Here is a 22659-nt window from a genome sequence, read left to right on the forward strand (position 1 = left end):
CGGATTAAATTGTCATCTTTTCCATATATTCGGCCATTTTTGTAGGCTTTATGAGACTTCGGACACAATTTCCCATGATTCGTCGATAAATGATGTAACGCGCATGTGCGGTTGAGAAACGCGTGTGTCAAACGTGAGCGAAGCAGAGCTGCAGTTCATCCAAACGCAGATAGATATTAAGGCACAAAAGTAAGTGTTTTAATGCTGAAATGTGTTTTTTAAAAGTTATATTGTTTATATTTAGCTTTAAGTCCATGTGTATGTTGGAGTAAATAACGTGTGAATGCAGCATGATGTAAGATTTTCTATCCATGTGGCGTGGATTCAACAGGATAACATTTTAACATTATTATATTCTCATTTATATATCCAACTCTTTCAAATTAGTGAAAGTAAATGATTTAAATGCTTTACTTTAAACAGAACAGTTCAGTGTTTGTGACTTGCTCTTCTGCTCCATGTGTGTAACAGTTAGCGCTAACCAAGCTAAACCTCCGCATGGCAACACAAAAAACCCCGGAAGTGCACATTTTAAGGCTTTTCCACTGTAAAAGTGCGAAAACTCTAAGATTAAATACGAACCTGCCTTTAAGTGGAAAGAGTTTCACCTTTTTGAGGTCTTTTCCCCCCACCACTTTGTAGCTGCTGAATGGTTTGGATCCAAATCTCGTCGGCGGTGCAGAGTTATCGCGAGATCTAACGCGAGCTCGTCGTTTTCAAAAATGGCGGACATCCAGTGCATGCGCGCGACTTGCACTGCCACTTGTGTGTACATGGATTTGTACCGAAAGTGTGCCTCCTTAATATTTATATATATCATCTTAGAATGACAATATAACATATATTATTATTATATTTTTATAATAAACTTTTATATAGACCTTTTTTTATTATCTGTGGAAAGCTTTATAATATTTATAATGTATACATTGGGAAGAAATAAACCAAATTGTACACAAACAAAAAAAAAAAGTCTTTCTTCCTTAATTCTTTAAAAATATCCAGCTTAATAACTAGCCAGAAATTATTAATTATTATTGTCATCAATTATTAATTATCTGCTTAATTGTTACCACAGCTTGTGTGTTATGGAGTTGACAATTGGACAATAAACATAATGTCTATATGTATAAAGTATAATAATCTAAATCTTTTTATTAAAAAAAAAAAAAAAAAAAAAACTCCTAATGCACTTCTAGTCAGTCCACTAATCTTTAGGACCTTTTGCTATTTTTTGGTGAATTTTCTCCAGAGAAACACTTCTCCTATTTATATAGCCAAAGTTCTTACTTTAAATTAGGTTATTTATTTAATTATTTGTTTATTTAATTAATTATTTAATTGTATTAGGGATGGCTGAAGAACAAGAAATGTCCTCGCTGGAAAAGAAGGTGGCTGAACAGATAGAGGTGAGGCACACACTGACCTGGCTCCTTTACCATTGAGCTTTAAAATCCATATACAGGTGTTAAATAGTGTTTTCTTTTTCCCCCGTCTTTCTTTTCAGTATTATTTCGGAGACCACAATCTCCCTCGAGACCGCTTTCTAAAAGAGCAGATACAGCTGGATGATGGCTGGGTTACTCTAGAGACGATGCTCAAGTTTAACAGGTACAAGGTGCACTACAGCACAGAAAATTACACCGGATGGATGGACAAAATAGCAGTCGTGATTATATAGCTTCGTATTTAATATCTCGAGAAAGTTAAATCCTGCCTTAATATTTATGATGAAAGATTAGACAGTGTTCTTTGCCTCATGTTTGGCTCGAGGAGTCTCTGGTAATACGTCATTCTCACACACCTCTGTCTCCACAGGCTAAAAAGTTTGACCTCGGACGCCGCGGTTATTGTCGAGTCTCTGCGGAAATCGAAAACGGGGCTGCTGGAGATCAGCGAGGATCAAACCAAGATCAGACGCAGCCCCAGCAAACCTCTGCCCGAATACAACGAGGAGTACAAAGATGCCCTCAAACACAAATCTATATACATGGTGAGTGACTTGTGAGTGACTTACTTAGGCCTAGGCCACGCCTCCTTTCCTGGGACTGACACGCCCCAATCTTATGCCATGCAAATGTATTTGATACAAAGTGAGAGATATTTTTGGACAAATCCACAACTACAGAGTTATTATTTCACTGTTTTACATGGACTGTAGTCATCGTCAGGCGTATCTCTGTGCTTCCAGCTCCGGCTTTTAGGCCACTGAGATCCAGGTCATGGCACCAATATAAATGTGTTAAACACTGAAACGTTATAAATATTATAAATGATTCATATGGTGAGGTGTTGATGTTACTGCTGGAACTGCTTCCATTACAGTGGTGTTTAGCATGAACATCATTCTTTCCTACTTCATTCTTCATACTTCATTGTTCTTTTCCTCTATTATCACTGCAGTTATGGCATTAAAACGTACTATAGCCACTTTTGACATTACCAGTATACACCCTGGATAAGATATTTAACCTGACACACGCTGTTATGAATCGATGCAGTGATAAATATTCACAGCTGTTGTACTAAATACAAGCACAAGTTAGAAAATGTATCACTTTCTTTTTTTTAATCATCGGCTTGCACTCTATACACACTAGGGTGTATGGTTTATCATATGGTTTATGATAATGGATAATTGTTATCTCACAGAAAGGCTTTCCTTTGGACACGACGCTGGACGACATTAAAGACTGGCTCGCTGATAAAGGACAGGTGGAGAACATTCACATGAGGAAAGGACCACAGAAAACTTTCAAAGTAAGACTGCTGATTTTTTTTTTTTTTTTTTTTTTTATGAAAAATGAACAATAATGTGACTTCCTGTATCGTTATTGCACACTGCACTGGTAATGTTAGTGTAGCTCCATGTAAAACTTCATAAGTGAAATAAAACAGACGCTCCACAACATTTAATGTAACTCTAAACAGGTAAATAGTACGTTTTACTAAATCCTTAATAAATGTAAACGTATAATGGTTGGAACACTACTGTGTGCTTTTTTTTAAGGAAAGTACTTTTCAACTCCTCATTATTATTATATATTATTTTTATTCTTTACTTGTACTGATGATTACAACAAAATCAAACAGCAGATACACTGTTAATGCATCAGCTACACATTTCAAATAAACAGCTAAAAGCAATAAACATGTGTATATTGTATATATTGTTCTGTATGGCAGTGTCTCAGGACTGTGTGTGTAGATGCTGAGGGATTTGACTTTGGATGGAAAATGATGTTCTCAGAGCCAGAAGTACGGCTTGTAAAATTTTTTACGCTGAGCGTTAGGAAACTCATCAAACTGATGATTATTAAATGGTTCAACTTTTAAATGGTGAAACTGTCGACTGTTTTTTTTTTTTTTTTAAATAATAAAAAGGGTTTTTCTGACCTCTTGTTGGTGGGGAAGGGCTATTAATTTATTGTTCTTGCTCTCTGCAGGGCTCCATCTTCGCAGTCTTGGAGTCAGAGGAGGCGGCCAAGGCCTTCGTTGCAAGAGACGATGTAAAACAGTTCAAAGGAAATGACATGATTGTTCTGATCAAGTAAGTCCTGAATTAAGCGTCACGCTGTGTAAACACGTAAGCCTCAGCGCACACGGTGTAAGGGCACTGCCTAGGTTAAAGACAACAGTTTTGCTTTCACACAGCTTACTCAGCACGTCTGCGTATTGTAGACGTGACAGTATGTTTGTTCTCGACTCCAAGAGACGTGCTCCGTTGGTGCCGTGACCAGAGAGCGAAAAGTATACACTCTCAATACACTGGTTTAATCGGATTCACTATTCGATGTACTAACAATAGGCACGGTATTTATCCAACCTTTCCATTATCTTTCCTTCACTGAATTGTTCTAACTGGCTGAAAATAGTGCTAATTAATATCTGTTTATTGATTTATAATGTATTTAAAATTTGCACTGCGAGCGGTATATACTGAATCATCACAACTGTTCTCTCTGTTTAGGATTATAAAGCTTTAATAACAGTAAAAATATTTTAAAACATTATATGCACATTATTGGTTCACATAAATCTGAACCTTTTTTTTTTTTTATCATATCAGTAAATTAGACCGATTATGTAAATGCTAATGGCTATATTGCTAAGTAACTGTTTGCTATAAAGGTGTTTATTATTCAATCACAAATAAAGTGTAAATATGTTACATACACAGGTTTATCAGCTGGCTTTACTGTTTTAATGCTGTATTCTGGATAAATGCTGTATTTCTTTTATATTCTGCTGTATATACACATTTTTGTTCATTACTGTGTGAGCTGAGCGATCAGATCTGAGTTTAGTCTTTGGAGGGCGTTGTTTAACCTCTGACCTCTTTGCGTGTGCAGAGACGACTACTTTGCTAAGAAAGCCGAGGAGAGGAAGCAGGGTCGGGCAGAAGCCAAGGCCAAAGCCAGGAGGTGAGAAACCCGAGCACGACACACTGTACATTAGGAATGCTTTAGAGAGCCGGCAAGAGCCGGATTCGTCTCCTGCCGTCATCCAATAGCAATCACGGTAGTCGGTATCTATAGTCTCGCTCGCATCATCGATCAGAAAAGCGACTCGCTTTAGGCGTAGCATTTATAATGACTGCTTTTGAAGCAGTGCTCAGGCTGTAGAAGTCTCTCAGTGGGAAAGTCAGTTCACTGAAGGGGAAAGGACAAAGGGACCTTTGTCTCGTGAGCCAATGGAAACAAAGAAGGCCGGACTGTGATCTCTTTTCTCAGTAACCTTTTGCCACTTCTGCAGTCTGCTCAAGCCTACAAAACGTAACGGAAATACCACGGAAATGATGTAGTCACACCCGTTTCACACCCGTCCCATGCTGATGCGGTGACGTGTGGAATTTTACTGTCCTTCACTCTTCTAACGGCACCATTTTCATTTCAGTGAAAAAGAAGAGAAGCAGAAACAGGCTGAGAAGGAAGAGATGGTGAGTTTCTTTTCACTAATCAAAAGCACACACATTAGTATTAGTTATAACAGTGTGATCTCATCTACATAATGTACATAAGAGCTGCTGCTGTAATCATTAAGACTGTCCTGTGCTCATCCCAGGACACTCTTATTCACTCTTATTCACAACACACTCTCTCCAGTTTGTCTTTACACTTCTACACCTGTGTATTGTAATGATTTATAGTAAAGAGGGGCTGACAAACCGCCGACTTTGTGTCAAAACGACTCCCTCTTGAATGACTTTTGTGTTTCCAGAAATCTCTGGAGGAGCAGAGAGGCTGTGTGCTCAAGTTCTCAGGTGAACTGGATCAGGTTTCTCGAGAGGATTTCCACAAGATCTTCGCCGAGCACGCTCAGATCAAATGGATCGACTTCACCAGAGGCGCAAAAGAGGTGAGGCCTGCAGTGCATTGTGGGAAAGCTTTTCGAGACGGCGTCACACTTGGATGGGGGTTACAGTGCTAGTCGAGAAGTATCCCGTGTCTGACGTTGTATAATTTACGCTTGTGTGAGATTTTTTTTCCCTGCTCTCAATTCACCTTAAAAAAAAAAAAAAATCATCCGGAACAGATAAAAAGTGACAGTTGTGGGTGATTCTGAAGTTTTGTAGCATTACTATCTTTTGTCATGATTTAGTGTGTTACTGATTTTGCATGTCACTTCATTTGACCCTTTTGTCATCAAGTCTGAATACAAAAAAAATAGCCAAACTGAAGCATAACAATGTTTTTCGTTTGCACAAAGTCTGCCATTTTCTTCCCCCCAATTATGATCATGCAAAACCAGTGCAAACAGGATTGCAGATATTAGCAGATATATGCTTGTCATATATATATATATATATATATATATATAATTTCATTTTGCTCTTTCTATACTCAGGGCACCATCCTGTTCCGCTCGGATGCTAAGGAGGCCCTGGAGAATGCTCAGGAAGCAGCCGGAGGCTCCGAGCTGAAGATTAAAGATAAAGTGGTGCAGTGGGAGGTGCTGGAGGGAGACGCCGAGCTGGAGACTCTGAAGAAGATCATCGAGAGCCAGCAGGAATCGCTCAACAAACGCAAAGGAGGAAGAGGTCTCGTGCTAAGTTCAATAAGCTCACTCCGCACACGTCTAATGATCAGTGGGGGAGGAATCTAGCCTGCTTAAATATTTATAATCAAATATGAAATCAGGCTGAAAGTCAAAGGACTATAGGGTCATGTGACCCTGACCACCTTTAAACTGAGGTAGTGCTGAATAGCAACAGATGATTGGCCAGCCAAGAAAATAAGGCGGGACTTATTCGGCTCGTTCATTCATCAGAGTATGAATGAAGTATTGGTATCAAACTCCGCCTCACTTGTTCTTGTTTTGACCCGCAGGAGGTCACAGGGGTCGCGGCCGAGGGCGGGGCGGCCGTAGGGACAGAGGAGGACGAGAGCAGACACGGTTCCAGGGCAAGAAGACTAAATTTGACAGTGACGAAGAAGGCGGTGACGGCGACGACGGCGAGGACGCAGGTAAGAAGCAGACGGTCTCGCCGTCCAAACACAGAATTACATCAGGAATTAAACACTGAGATGTATGATGTCATAGGATAGTAATCCACGATAAGGTGGTGTGATGAAGCAGACTTCATGTTATCACACTAAAATTGATTAGTTTCCTATAATGGCGTGTCCTGATCTGTGTTTTTTTTCCCACTAATACCACAGAAATTTGATGGCTTATTAAAGAACACATTATACCAGCTTGAAACATTCATTCCCACGTCTGTGTGAGTTACTATAGCAACAATAATGTTAGAACGAGTGCATTAAATATAAATATGTAGCTGCGTTATTGTCAGAAAATTAAACACCTTCTGACCAATCAAAATTCAAAAGCGCTGTGGTATCTTAAAACACTTCCTGTGTAATCAATTCTTGTTGCTCATCATGGACTTTCTTATGAATGTGTCTGTTCTAATGATATGTAATAGATTAGATTAGACGGAAGAAGGCATTAAAGTACAAACATCCGCTGTATGACAAAGCGTGCGTGTATACTGATTATTCTCTTCATCTCACAGTATGGAGTGACTTCCTGCATTTGTTTTGATCTTACAGAACCCGCAGCGCCGAAAAAGAGAGCCCTCGAATCCAACGGCACAGACGCTGACGCTCCAGCCTCCAAGCAGGCCAAAGAGGAGAACGGCTCTTAAACGCGGAGCTGCAACACGGCTTCCTTCGTGTGTGTACTGTAAATATTCCCCCCAGTTACAATCCGATATCTCCGAAAAAAAAAAATGTCCACCGTGCCTGCTCACCTGCAGCTTCCCGTCGCACTGGACCGAGCTCTCGGCTGAACGTCATCGTTTCGCGGTTAATATTTCTGAAGGCGCGATACGGCCAAACGCGCTTCATACTGAACTTTGAAAAGGATTACAGTCCTGATTTTGCCTTGAATTTAATCAGCCAATCGCAGACATGATCCTACATCATTAAACTTTTTCCGGATTAAAAATAAAACCGTGAATTTTCCACTATAATTGTACTGTATGATAGTTTGGCTAACCTCACACCAAGAAACTCGCTGTTTATGCTCATCATCAACAATGTCTCTCGAGGGTTTGTGTCATTTCCCCCCCAAGATCCAGTTCAGTCCAAATCTTCGTCTTTAAGTGCCTGATGAACGTGAAGGTCGTGAACAGTGAGGTGTTGATGGTTGCCGGTGGTCAAATTTGTTATTTTGAGTATTATTTGTTTTTTGTTTTTTCATTTTCTAATTAAAACGAAGGTTTGATCCGGTTTGTGATTGGCTGATGAAATAACTGTATTAAGCCCCGCCCTTGTCGACCCTCAGCAAAATCAGGACAACGAGGTCACGTGTCTGGATTTCATTTTCATCCGGCGACGACCGCATGATCAACTTCATCACGGTTCATAATACCACAGTAGTGTGTTTAGAAAATGGTCACTGTTTAGTGCATAAACTAGTCCATAATCAGGAAGACTGTAGGCTGCCTACTGAGTGGAACGCAGGATCCCAGTCAAACATGCTTCTGTAATATCATATAAGCGATGATCAGGACGACACACGGACACGTCTCGCATTTCTCAAGAAAGAAACACGTGGACTTTCATGGATTCTGCTGACTGACCTCAGGACGGGGTTCGGTTATTCTCCGGCGGCTCGACGTTCCCTTCTCAGCTGTGACCCGAAAAAGCCGCTTAGAAACACATCTCCTGACTTTACCATGGATTTCAGGCTCAATTGTGCATGTCAGCTGGATATATCTTCTCATTATGATCACAGAACTCAGAAACTGGTGTTAAAATGGTGTCTAAAGCCGTACATTATCCGCTATTAACGTTTTTATTTTCCTTTTGTTAAGCAGGCCAGAATGAAATCTTTTTGTTTTGTTTTGTTTTTTTAAATTTGATCATTTTGTTCTGACCGAAGCGTCCGACTCCCAAGTGCCATTTTTAATTCACTTTTATTTTTTTCTTTATACCCACCCTAAGGATTTCAATGCAAGGCACTCTGACATTCTTTATACTTTATTTTTCATGTGTGGTGCATTTAGCTCATTTCATATTTTGAATTTGAATAAAAATGGGAAAAAGACAAAAGGTTATCATTTTGTTTCGTGTGTGTGTGTGTGTGTGTATTATTAAGCACGGAAACCCAATTAGACTTGTTTCTCGTTCTGCAGCTTTAAATCTGATCATAGACACAAATTCCACCATGACAAGCTCCTTATTCGTCAATTTCATCTTATTATTTTTCATCTTACGCCACATATTTATGGTTAAACTGTCTGGTTGGAGTGTCTACAAATCTGAGCATAATATATTTACATCTTGATAACTGCTTAATTTGTGGTTAAATATATATTTTAAAAACTCAGTAGCACTTAGAAGAATAAGTATAGTGTCTAGTGTAAGTATAAAAACTAGAAATGGCCCAATACCATGGTTTCTTATGTTATTGAATATTATTGGTATAGAAATTAAAATCTTGAGTATTAGATGATACTCATCTGATATTTTGTGCTTTAAAAACTAAGCTTTAAAATGATTTCTTAGTGAAGCTTAAAAATACATAGCTAAAAACATTGCAAACCTAATAAAGTGCAAATATAATAAATATTTGTAACTGCTCAGAGACTTTGTACTAAATCGTAAGTAAAGCATCCTAATGCACAGAAGAAGTGCATTGAGTGCTGTTTTTTTTTTTTTTAAATTTGTTTTATTATATGTCTTTTTTTTTTTTTTTTTCAATAATAATGTGAAATTGACTGATGAGGTCACACTGAACATCCAGAAGAAGAAATAAATCATTAGAACATCCTTGTGTTATTAAAAGGGATACAAGTTAACCACATTTTGTGTATTTGCTAATTCTATATGCTTAAAAAAACTCAATCATGTTACTCATTTAAGAGCAAATTGCAGAAAAGAAACTTTATTTTTTAAAAATGTGAGTGTTATGAGGTGACATCACATTTTCTGAATGGTTAAATACAAGTCTTAGACTAAAGGTGAAAGGAATTTTTAAAAAAAAGAAGAAGAAGAAGAAAAAAAAGATTAAAAAACAAAATGTGACCAGGTCTAATTGGCATCACAGTAGTGCAATCACTCAGGTGATGTCTCTCTGACTCCTCGATCCTGAGACCCAGAAAATAAGTCAAGGAATAAGGACACAAAACATGTAAGTTTACCAAAAAAAAAAGTCTTGCATCAGATCATAAAAATGAATAAACAAGCACAGTCTTGACTAAACAAGTCACTTAAAGGTGCAATAGGTCAGATTTTTTTGGGGAAAAAAAGGTCTCTAACTGTTAAATGCATGGAGTTCAATAAGATTTGAATAATGCTCATTGACTCCGCCCCCATTTCCACCCATGTACACAAAGCTCCACCCCAAAACTTATCAACTAGTTTGCACGCTAACTACAGTTACCATGAGCGCTGGGTACCACTTTCAAGTGCACTCGGACGTTCAGCTGCTTGAAATCCGAGTTACAACTCTATAAACGTACGACTTCTCGTAATGATTTATGAGGATGTGAAAAGGCGGAGTGGGCGTGGCTATAAAATGACTGACAGGAGGCTAATCCAAATACAAACATACATTCCGGTCCAGAAGTCAGATCAGATTTCCTTTATTTTTTTTTTTTCAGTTATGTAATGCACATATTCAGAGACAAAGACTTAAACTATTTTTTTTATTATTATTTCTACATAATTTCCACATTATCTATATACTAAGAAATGAAACATACTGCACCGTTATGAGTAGCAAAGTATTTTTAAATGTGTTGGGGACAAAAAAATGAAACATAGACGAGCAAAAATGTTGAAACAGTAAAATTCCTAAGTTTGTTGTACATCCCTTCCAATAAAATGCAGCAGAGTTGTTGTATTGTTCGCTTTATACGCACAGGAGTGTGTGTACGTCCCTGTGGAGCACTAGATGGCGATGTTGCTCCAGGTGTCTTTATGTTAACATGATCAATGTGACCTTGTAAAAAAAAAAAAAAAATGTCTGTGTTATACTGGAATACTCTATACTACACACTAGTATATATATATAATTAATGCAGCATGCATTAATTATTATTATTATTATTATTATTATTATTATTATTATCCTGTACTAGTGTCACAAGACCACCTGTTATACTGCATCATGTTCATTTGTGTAATGGTTTAACCACAAAAATGACAAATGTGTAATCTTGTCTTTTAAATATAAAAAGATTTTGATATATAAATTTATATCAGTCACATGACAGTTTACATGCTTAAAAAAAAAAAAAAAAAAAAAAAAAAGAAGTATAAATGAAATTTTTCAGGGCAAAGGCCCAGCAACTAAGAAGTTCAAATAATTAGAGGTAAAAATATATATATATATATATTGTATTATAAAAGAAATAAATAGTAAATTAGATCAAATAATAATAATAATTCAGGACCTGATTCCTTAATTATTTTCAATTTATTGAATTCATAAATAAAATTATGTACAATATGAAATATAACCCAAAGGCATTAGTATTTATCGTTCCATATCTGAGATCTGAGGATGAGCTGTAATAATGTCTGTAGACGCCTCTGTCGTCGTTTGGATAAAATAACTGTGTTTGCATTGTGGGATGAAGTACGCCATGATTTGTTTAATATTAAGTACGTTAATTAAGATATGCGTAATTAGAAGAAAGAGAATAAAGGAGAAGAAAATAAAAAGGGAAAAACAGTAATGAGAGAAAGGATAGGGAACGTGGAACGCAGCTAAACTTCACGCTGCTAAACTTCACGCTGCTAAACTGGAGGCTATAAGCTTTCATTACATGTTAGCTACATCATTAGCCTTGTGCAAAACTAAAGACACCCCCCCCCCTTTCCCCAAAACATGTCTTGGCTGATGGAGGGATAAAGAGAAATCTATATACACTGATTCATTATCTTTTTTAACTCTTCTCAGGATTGAGCAAAATCTTTGAAGCATCTTCTTCAACACACACCTTCTTCCTTTTTTTTTTCCTTCTTCCTTTTAATCCTAACTCTCTCCTATTGTGACATTTGGCCTCTTTTTTTGTCTTTCGCATCCTTGATCTGTGCCATTTCCGGTTTCTTTCTAGCTCTCAGCATTCTGCTGGAGTTTCCTCTTGTGTTTATGATCCTGAAATGGAAATAGAGTCACGTAGCCCTAGCATCAAAGCTAGTTCATGTCATAGCTGTACAGTATGCTTGGATTTGCTCTGCTAAATGAATAGATGTAAATGTAGTCATAGATATTAAATACAAATGAGTAAAAAAAGAGAGAGATAAAATCTAAATTAAAAAGCAAACTCAAAATTGATTTGGAAATTCGGCTGCGTCTTAAACGTTAATAGAGGCAGAGTAATGGAGGTAGGCCTTTAGGTGTGTGTGTGTGTGTGTGTGTGTGTGTTGGAGAGAGGGAGGAAAGCTAATGTCCTCTGTTGTAGGTCATCACTCTGAATGTGATCTGTTTTTCGAAAAGCTCACCAGTTTTCTCCAGGCTGACGTCGTGACTCTGTCTTTTCCCCTCCCTGTTCTGAACAAACGATTCATCCGCGGAAGTAAAAACAGATTAAAAAAAAAAAAAAACAGAAATCAAGCTTCCCTCAGCAACACATTGTCTCATTCATAGTGTTCATTTTTGATCGTTGGTTTTCATGTGATATTTTTTTCCCCCTCATTATCCCAGAAGAATTCTCTTCTGCATCATCCTTTATTTGGCAACCTTCTTCCTTCAGGGTTTAGACGATGGTCTATTAATACAAAGCTTCAAAACCTAGAGGCTGTTTTAATCCCTGAAGCCAAACGTCTATAAGGTACCTAAAATATGATACAGAATTTTAGAGGTGAAATCTTGAAGTCTTGATTGCTTATGGAAATGGATAGAATTAAAAAAAAATAATAATAATCCATCAAGCACCTGTAGCTTCACACATCCATCCTAGAGGTAACATCACAGCTTAGAGTCCAGATCCATCACATGTTCCTGGGATGTTCCTAATTTCACAGCTTTACAGCTCCAGGGTCCCTGGTTCTATCTTGAGCTCAGGATATTGTTCCAGATTTCTCATGTTCTCACGTCTGTGTGGGTTTCTTCTGGGGTTCTCCATCTTCCTCTAACTTCCCAAACACATGCCAGTAGGTGTATTGGCTACGATAAACTGCCTCTAGTGCGTGACTGGTGCACTTAGATGGACTAGAATCTGATCCAGGTTCTGGGATAGACTCCAGATCCACCACATGTTCCTGGGATGTTCCTGGGATGTTCCTGGGATAGACTCCAGATCCACCACATGTTCCTGGGATGTTCCTGGGATGTTCCTGGGATAGACTCCAGATCCCCCACATGTTCCTGGGATGTTCCTGGGATGTTTCTGGGATAGACTCCAGATCCATCACATGTTCCTGGGATGTTCCTGGGATAGACTCCAGATCCACCACATGTTCCTGGGATGTTCCTGGGATAGACTCCTGATCCACCACATGTTCCTTAGGTGTATTGGCTACGATAAACTGCCTCTAGTGCTGAACGAGTGTGTGACTGGTGCACTGAGATGTGACTAGAATCTGATCCAGGTTCTGGGATAGCCTCCAGATCCACCACATGTTCCTGGGATGTTCCTGGGATAGACTCCAGATCCACCACATGTTCCTGGGATGTTCCTGGGATGTTCCTGGGATGTTCCTGGGATAGACTCCAGATCCACCACATGTTCCTGGGATGTTCCTGGGATAGACTCCTGATCCACCACATGTTCCTGGGATGTTCCTGGGATAGACTCCAGATCCACAACATGTTCCTGGGATGTTCCTGGGATAGACTCCAGATCCCCCACATGTTCCAGGGATGTTCCTGGGATAGACTCCAGATCCACAACATGTTCCTGGGATGTTCCTGGGATAGACTCCAGATCCATCGCAACCCCGACCAGGATAAAGCGCTTACTGAAGATGAAGGAATGAATAACGCAGGTGTTTGAGCTCTCATTATGGCTGCTGATTAATACAGAGTTTAATCAGAAGATTTCTGGTAGTGATGGACTGCGTCTAATCCGGATTATGTAATCTGATTGCAGTCTGATATACCCAGTAACTGGATATTTCTTCCTGTATTAATAGATTACTGAATTACATTCATTTACAATGAATCAGAGTTTCATTTATCTATTGAGTGAGTCCATAAATGATGTCAGTCCAATCACAGTAGTAGATTGTGATTGGACTGTTAGATTAACATATAACAAGCTAAATGATGTTAGAGCAGACGGCAAAACCTCCAACTACTGTATATGAAAACCCTTATACAACTCTTATGACTGTAAATGGTTATGAGGATTCTGCAATCTGGATCTCAGTAATCTGGATCTCCTCCTATATAGCCACCAGTTGGCAAATTCAATATGGAAAAAAACGCAATGTCTGGAGGCAGAATGTAACCTGCTATACGGAAAAACATCTAAATCCCAATCAGCAATGTTCTGTTTCTCCATCTCAGAGTAACACATCAACACACAACTGACATACGTAGCTAAGATACACTATACGGCCAAACGTTTGTGGACACCTGACCATCACCTTCATATGTGGTTTCTGAAAATCCCATTTCAGATTTATTCCCCCTTTGCTGTCATAATAAGCTCCACTCTTCTGGGAAGGCTTTCCACTAGATTTTGGAGCGTGGCTGTGGGGATTTGTGTTCATTCAACCACAAGAGCATTAGTGAGGTCAGGCGCTGATGTCAGACAAGAAGACCTGGGGCGCAGTCAGCATTCCAGTTCATCCCAAAGGCGTTCAGTGGGGTTGAGGTCAGGGCTCTGTGCAGGACACTCGAGTTCCTTTCGGCCATATAGTGTATAAATATTTGCGTTTATCAGAGTATATAATTAAATAGACATGAGTCTTTAAGGGAAGTTGGCAGTTTTTAAAATGCAAGCTACTCATATTGCTACTAGCCAAGTCAGCTCGCTAGTTTCTCATAGTTTCGTCAGTGAGGAAAAGCAAGAAAGAAAAGAATTAATGATCTTTCTTCGTGTAGCATACAACAGTATATTACCGTTTCCATAGTAACCCACCCAACACTGTGTTGGTGCTGATGGAGTGATGGATGAATTGTATCTCAGGAGGTGCGTGACCCAATTTAATAGATGTTCGTGTCCATAATAGATGACTCGTCTTACTGATTTTTAATGTTCACGCCAAAGTTTTCCTTTGGTATTTTGTATCTTTTAACTCAAGCATTATATCATGCTGTATTATTAAAGACACGCTTACACAGCTGCCATCAGCTGTACATCCGATTCAGGCCGTGTTTATGTTGATTTGTTTGCGTTGTTAACATGACACGAGACTGATCCAGGTGCATGCTGGGTAAGAAAGTCGCACAGGTTTACAGAGATAAACAGTTTCCTTTTTTTCAGCACTGGATTTTCCTGTGCTGAAACTTAAATCAGTTAAACTGCTCCTGATGTATACGAGCTGTGTGTGTGTGTGTGTGTGTGTGTGTGTGTGTGTGTGTGTGTGTGATGAATGAGGTGGCAGCTCGGCCGATAGCAGCTGTTTGGACGTTATTAATGTGTGTGGATGAACAGAAATATTGGTGTTATCTGTAGGCCGTAATCATAACTGTAATGGAGTGATCTGTAACTGGAATACACACAGACATTTATCACACACACACACACACACACACAAGGAGGACATCCACTGCCTGAGCTCCGTGCGTGTGTGTGTGTGTGTGTGTGTGTGTGCGTGTGTGTGGGCCGAATGCTTTTGTGTCTGTGATGGTGCTAAATGAAGATATACTGGACTGGGCTGAGGGTAGATTTCCTGTCTCTCTGTCTCAGACTCGTATTCTGTCTTTCTCTCTGTCCTTTCCTGTCTTTCTCTTTGTGGATTTGTGCTTTTCGTTCTCTTTCTATGTCTCCTTGTGTCTCTGTCTTTGTTAGCTTGCAAATTCCAGTAACAGCCCCTTAGTGTATATTTAACATCTTAATTTATATAAGGAATAAAACAGTCCCCTAAGTTAATTATTGTCCTTTAACAACACATCCTGAAGTGTTTTATTCCTCTTATGCCACAACAATTTGCAAACAATTACAATTTGACACTTTATACACTTTATGCATCACAATACAACACACGGAGGAAAGCGCTATCTGCCCTCTTCCACATACACGAGCTTACAGACGCCTATGATTGACAGGGGAGAGAGTATTCTATCCATCCCATTCATATAGCAAAGCCAATTTTGCTATCTTGGACTCCTGGCTATGACTCTGACATCAGTATTCGAACCCACGATCTCCTGAAGCTAAGTTTTAGCAGCTATTTAAGGACATAACTGGATCGTCGCTGGATCATACAGCTCTCAGTATGAATGATGATTGCAATCCGTTTATCCTCCATCTTCCTCAATGTTAATGTGAATGACAGAAGCCACGCCCACTCTCCTGTTGGCTTACATGTAAATAAATTGGAGTGCATTCTTTGAAATATTTCACTGTATCGCACGTTTTCAAAAGACAAAAAAAAGCATTTCTATGGGTTAGCATGTGTTAGTTGTCCATCGAAACATTGTTTTAGAAGGATTTTCAAATGTCCTTGAGAATGCAGAGTTATTATATATGTGTACGTGTGTTGTGTGGATTGTGTATGGAATCAAATTCGGTCTTTGTTAGTTATCCTTACATGTGCTATAAAAAAATGTATGTGAAGGTCATGTGAAGGTCACACTTCCATTTGATTTGCACACACTGTTCATCTGAAGGTCATTTCTAATTTCTGTCTAAATTACAACCTGGTAAATTAAGTCAATAAAAACAAATTACTTTGTATTTTTTTTTAGTTTTCTACATATGAAATGGGATTTTTACAATCTTTTGACCTTGTGTGTGTGTGTGTGGACTCAGATGTTGCCGGATTCCCCTCGGGGTTGCTCTGATGTGTCATGAAGGCTGTCCGCCGTGATTAGCGGACACGCATGCAAACGTCACCTCCAGCTATTTACGATCAGCTTCAGGCACTCGTGCGTGACCGCTGTCGTCACGGCAACCATGAATGAGACCCCCCTCTAGTCTGATTGGCTGAGAGCGTGTGTTCATGGAGTTCGCCCTCTCATCATGAATATTTATGCAGATTTTTTTTAATGAATTTAAGCTACAAATATGACTGCAGTGGAAATATTATAGTCAGTTACTGTTTTATTTCATTACTTTATCAAACACTAAAGCAGTTTCGTCAGGTTATTTTTCTCAAAATTAGACATCATCAGTCAGTTATTATCATTCCAGTAGAGGGTGTTGTTATTATTGGCTGAAAGCAGTAAGGATTATAACACACAACACATTCCTTAAAGGTACTTATAGCACAAAAAAATTAAATTTGAAAATGAATTCTCAAATCTGATTGGTTAGAAGATGTTGATTAATTTTCTATAACAGCAGCTCTGACAAGTAGTGCAGCTCCAAATCACAGGTTTATACTGTATGAATCCATTATCGTTTCTATAGTAACAGCTCGTTTACAGGGAATTGTATGATAGATAGATAGATAGATAGATAGATAGATAGATCGCTTTATTCATCCCAGATGGAAATTCACATAATACAGCAGAACAGAGAGTTAGAAAATATACTAAGAGTAATTTAACATTATACATGAAATAAAATAAGAATAAATATATATATTTTTAAAAAGACAATAGTGGACGCTTAACATAATTTAAGTCTAATCATAAACCAATTAAAAATGTGGTGTTATGTAACAAATATGTATAATCATTGATATGGTAAAGTTTTCTGGAAGGAGATGTTTATTTAACATGTAAGGAGTCTCCAGTGTCAGCGCTTTGTAACAAGCAGTAACTTTAATTTTTCCTAAATCGAACTTTAGGTTGGAAAGTTTTTCGGACAGAGGATGTGGACTTTTGTGGTTTCTCTGTAACAAGCATATTAACTTCAAGAGAGAGAAAGAGAGGCTGGCAAAGGACGGCTGTTTATAGCTATATAACATATATAACATATATAACATATATAACATGTTCTTTAATAAATAAAAATTGTTAGCGTTGGTAAATTGCTGTGTTAGGAATAAACTGGGATGTACGGTGCCCCTAAGGGGACATTGTGAAGAAAAAAAAAAAGAGATGGGATGAAAATTTCTATTTCAACGCTTTTGCTTTCCCCCAAGAAAATTTACGTTTTTTTTTTTGTTTTGTTTTGTTTTTAATTTACAATTTTTTTTGCGTTCTCTCGCAAAGATATTTGTTTTCTCTCGCAGACGCAAATATCTTTACAAGAGAAAGCAAATATTTTTGGGAGAGAACGCAAACGTTTTGTGAGCAAACGCAAAATGACAATGACAGTTATTTTTTTCCTTGTACTTGTTAACATTAGCTAATGAACTTTGAATGTTTAAGAACAAAATGTACAAATAATGTACAAAGAACTGGAGTAAATAGCTAATAAACTAAAAAACCTTAATAGTGGAGTAATAGTGGAGTATTTCTTTTTTTTTTAAAAAAAAAAAATCAACATATAAATGTACAGTAATTGGATTTACATTATCATCCAAATAATATCTAAAACGCAATTCAACCTTCAGAAATGCAGTTTACACGATGGCTAGCTGGTAGCTATAATACTCCTATTACTTGTTAGCTACATTTGCCTCATAGCGCTGAGTACGAAAACTACCATTAAAAAAAAAAAACGATCGACTGTATTTAGAGGAATATTTTCATTTCTAGCTAAAAGAGATAACTGATTCCTGAACAATGAGGATCGGTTGACGGAAAAAATTACGTATCAGTTTAATAACGTTGCTAGTGGACTCCATATTTCCTCTGACAAGGACAAATTCACATCCGACATGTCTGCTGTGTTGTTTATGAAGATGATAAATGATGAAAACGCTGAGCTGTTTTATTGCGAATATAAAACGATTATACAGTGTATACACTGTGTAACGTCATGTGATTGATCGTGTGTGTGTGTGTGTGTGTGAGAGAGAGAGAGCTCTCTGATTGCTGATAATGTGTCTGTCATGTGTTTTACTCTGAACGTTCCCCTGAGCCAAGTCCTTTGTCTGTAATGTATGCAAATGAAATGAAAATGTAGCAGTTAGCGCAAGTGGGCGAGATCACGGGCAATTAGCATAAACATGCTCATTAGCATACGGCTGCCAATCAGCAGAGTGAAGCAGTGTGGCTTAGCCAGTCACGTGACCGCACCATGCGTCAGAGACACACATCTTCACATAGTGACGTCAAGATGTGTGTGTGTGTGTGTAAGAGAGAATGTGTGTGACGCACAACATTAAAATCACCTTCTTTTCACCCACTGTAATTTCTTCTCTTGGGCTTTTCCTCCTCTTTGGCAAAATTATAGCTTTGCATCACCTGCTGGTGATCTGCTACTTTTTTTTTTCCCCATAAAACTGCATGTCCTTACTGGACCTCGTTTAGCAGTTTGAGTTTCTCAGCTGTGGCTTACTGTACGTTCACACTAACAAGCAAGAAGTCACGTCTTCTTCGTTGTTTCTGAGTGTGTGATATAGCTTCTAAAGCTAACTACATAAACAGGAATTAAATAGCGCACTAATCATTCACACTAATCACACTAATCATTGTGAAAATTGATTGTTTACAAGCTAGGCTTCATACTAGCATCTTGGCAAATTAGCAAAACAAACTAACTGTACCAAATAACTAAATATAATCTTTCATACTTCCTTCCAAGCTTTTTTTTTTTTCATAATGACTCTATGCACATTTAATAAGAGATTATATCATTTAAAATCATTTGAGCCAATTGTTTGGATTTGTCGTTTTACTGTTTCATACCTAATTCGGATAGAATTCAGAAAATAACTTTAACGTTAGTTTATGATTGAGCTGTCATGCTAGTTTGTGGTTTAGCATGTTTACTCTAATACTAGCTTGTGGATTAGCTTGTTTACTGTAATGCTAGTTTGTGGATTACCTTGCTTTCTGTAATGCTAAATTGTGGTTTAGCTTGATTACTGTAATGCTAGTTTGTGGTTTAGCTTGTTTACTGTAATGCTAGTTTACTGTAATGCTAGGTTTAGCTTGTCTACTGTAATGCTAGGTTTGACTGTTTAATGCTAGATTGCGGGTTAGGCATTTACCGTAATGCTAGATTTTGAGTTCGTCTGTTTACTGAAATGCTAGTTTGTGATTTTGCTTGTTTACTGTAAGGCTAGTTTGTGGGTTAGTCTGTTTACTGTAATGGTAGTTACTGGGTTAGCCTGTTTACTGTAATGCTAGTTTGTGGTTTAGCTTGTTTAGTTTAGCTAGTTAGTTAGCATGTTAGTCTGTTTACTGTAATGCTAGTTAGCGGGTTAGTCTGTTTACTGTAATGCTAGTCTGCAAATTAGGAGTTTACTGTAATGCTAATTTTTCAGTGGTTTAGCCTGTTTAATGCTAGTTTTTGGCTTAGCTTGTTCATTGTAATGCTACTGTAGTGTGTGTGTGTGTGTGTGTGTGTGTGTGAGTGTGTGTGAGTGTTAGTGTATATCCAAGGCTCTGTAGGTTAATTTCTTAGTGCCTCTGTGAGATATCTGTGTATTTATTGATCACAGAGTGTTTTACAGCTAACATGCACAACAAATACATTTCAGTGTCCTAAATCACTAAAGGACCGTGTGGCCCTGGAAACTGAAGACCCTCCACTTTGGTCTCTCTTTCACACACACACAAAAAAGAACACAGTGTGACCTGTGACCTTTGGCCCTCCGCTGGCCCATTGTGCAGCGTAGAGGTGTGTGTCGCTCTTATCAGCGCCCGGCAGACGCTCTCCACTCGCCGCCCTCACTTATCGGTGGAAAATTGGCTTTCTGTCTCGGTAGGAAAGCGAACGCTAATCCTCTCTCCCTCCCCCACTGAGCTGGATTAAACCTCCACACCACACACTTTAGGCTTATTTTAGAAAATGCTGAAACACAGCAAAGCATGATGCGAGTGAATGGCCCGAACCTTTTCTGTGCTATAAAACGAAAGCGCTTATTGAAACTTTTTGATTTATTGTAAAAAAGTGGCAATGATGAATGTGCATCAGATGCAGTTACATCCACAGACACAGTATTAAATGGGGGTCGTGCTGGAAAATGAGAAACGCTGATTAACCAGAACTAGTCAGAATAAGTTCCTTCTTTCAATCTAAAACACACCAAAATACACCTGGGGTTTTTCACACTTCTCTATAAAACACCATGGCATTATCATTTGAAATGATAAAACCTGCAAAAAAATTTACAAGTTCCTTCATTTCAACATTTCAACAATGAAGCTCTTTTGTCTTAAAGGTGCATTCGTCGAGAATAGTAAAGATTGGCACTCTAGTGGTTAAGAAGGTGACGTACAACAACCTTGGACCCATCTCTCATTCTCCTCCCTTGTACACAAAGCCACACCCTCACACTCTACAGTGGCCAGCAGAATGCAATTAGAGGGGTGATATTGTTAGCATTTAACTCTGACCTGCTCAGGAGAACATTCAACTTCTTGATAGCTGAGTCATAACACTATAAACATGTGAAATTCAGATCATACCAATTTGCTGCTGAGAGAATGGTCAAGAGTGACTTCGTAGCCCTGTTTTACTTTGTAATGAGTTCTCATGGGTTTTTCAGCAGACCATCACTACTAGTGTTAGCTACATTACATACATTTCAGTGAAGGTGGTTCATCCAAGACTCATCCAAGCTCTCTGAATGATATAAGAAAATGCATTTCATTCATTATATAAAGCTGGTCAATTCAATACTTTATACAAATTAGTTTTACACACCAGTCTAGGAGCAATGTCGCTAATTCAACATCCGACTTCACCTCCTTCACCTGTAATAAATTTCTCTTTTTTGGAAAAGCACTACCAATGTTCATTCTAGTTTTACTACATTTTACTAAGCTTTTTGGCAGGCAATGAAAGGTAGCATGTGAGGTAGCATTGCTGCCTCACAGCTCTTCCTTTTTGGTTTCCTCAAGGTTCTCCAGTTTTCTCCCACCATGGTTCCAAAAACATGCTAGTAGAAGATTTGGCTACACTAAATTGCCCATATCTGTGAATGAGTCTGTTAGTGTATGTTGTGCATGTTGCTCTGTGACAGACTAACATCCGATGTAGTTTGTATTCCCGCCTCACACCCAGATTATAGATCCGCCACATCCCTGATCAGGACTTACTGCTTACTGAAGATGAATGAATGAATGAAGTCTTTTTTTTTTTGCTCACAGTACATATACATATCTGGCTGCACTGGGCGCTTACTGGATTCCAGTGTGTTTTTATTTTTCCTGAAGAGACTGAAATGGGGGTGGAGTGAAGGCGTATTGGGGAATGTCTCTAAAAAGACAAACATTCCACACTAGGACTGCAGTTTTCCAAACAGGTTTTCTCAGCCACATAATATGCTACATATTCTACATAATTTCCAGGTTATTTGTACTAGAGGAAAAAAAAATCACATATTGCACCTTTAATGACTATGCAATTTGGGGCAAAATACAGCGCAAAAAGTGCAAAACGGGACGGAATCAGTTGAAATGTATGAATTTAACACGTGCAACATGATTTACTGCACTTAAGTCACTTTGGGAATGATAAATATGAGCACAAATGAGTACGGGATTGCTACAACACATAATGAAACAATTAAATGCTTTAATCAAATCCCTAAATCTTTCTATTTAAGGACTTATCCACTCTTAGATTGTGATGAGACTCTGTTATTAAAGATGAGTGCACTTGTTTGGTGAAGGAGTTACTGTAAGGCTATAAGTTACCGTAAGCTAAGATTTGTCTACTGTAAGACAAATGCATGTTGTTGTGGTAGAAGTGCTGAATTCGAGTGATCCAGATCTGCCTTTTCCAATTTGATATTCTTTTTTTTTCAGAGAAAATAAAAATTCAGACATTTCTCAGGTCACTTAGATGTTCTTGTTATTTAGATTTTCTAATTCTAGACCAAGGATGTACTTGAACCCATTTCTTGAAGATTATCCAAAAATGATAATACAGACTTTACAACTTTCAACTGGCCATGTGCCTATAATAAGACCTGGTTGTGTGTGTGAGTGTGTGTATATATATATATATATATATATATATATATATATATATATATATATATATATGAGCTGCCCTCTCTAGTATATATATATATA

The 22659-nt window shown here is 38.2% G+C and overlaps 1 protein-coding gene across 1 annotated transcript; it reads left to right on the forward strand.

The window, feature by feature from the left end:
* Nucleotides 1–36: 36 nt before the first annotated feature.
* ssb (small RNA binding exonuclease protection factor La) lies at nucleotides 37–8561 on the forward strand. Its single transcript, XM_026945656.3, has 12 exons — nucleotides 37–189; nucleotides 1351–1409; nucleotides 1508–1611; nucleotides 1819–1993; nucleotides 2653–2760; nucleotides 3447–3550; nucleotides 4353–4424; nucleotides 4897–4939; nucleotides 5221–5358; nucleotides 5848–6040; nucleotides 6330–6467; nucleotides 7056–8561. The coding sequence occupies exons 2-12, from the start codon at nucleotides 1353–1355 to the stop codon at nucleotides 7148–7150; spliced, it is 1227 nt and encodes a 408-aa protein (XP_026801457.1). The 5' UTR covers nucleotides 37–189; nucleotides 1351–1352; the 3' UTR covers nucleotides 7151–8561.
* The last annotated feature ends 14098 nt before the right edge of the window (nucleotides 8562–22659 follow it).

Source organism: Pangasianodon hypophthalmus, chromosome 2, assembly GCF_027358585.1.
Source record: "Pangasianodon hypophthalmus isolate fPanHyp1 chromosome 2, fPanHyp1.pri, whole genome shotgun sequence".
NCBI lineage: Eukaryota > Metazoa > Chordata > Actinopteri > Siluriformes > Pangasiidae > Pangasianodon > Pangasianodon hypophthalmus.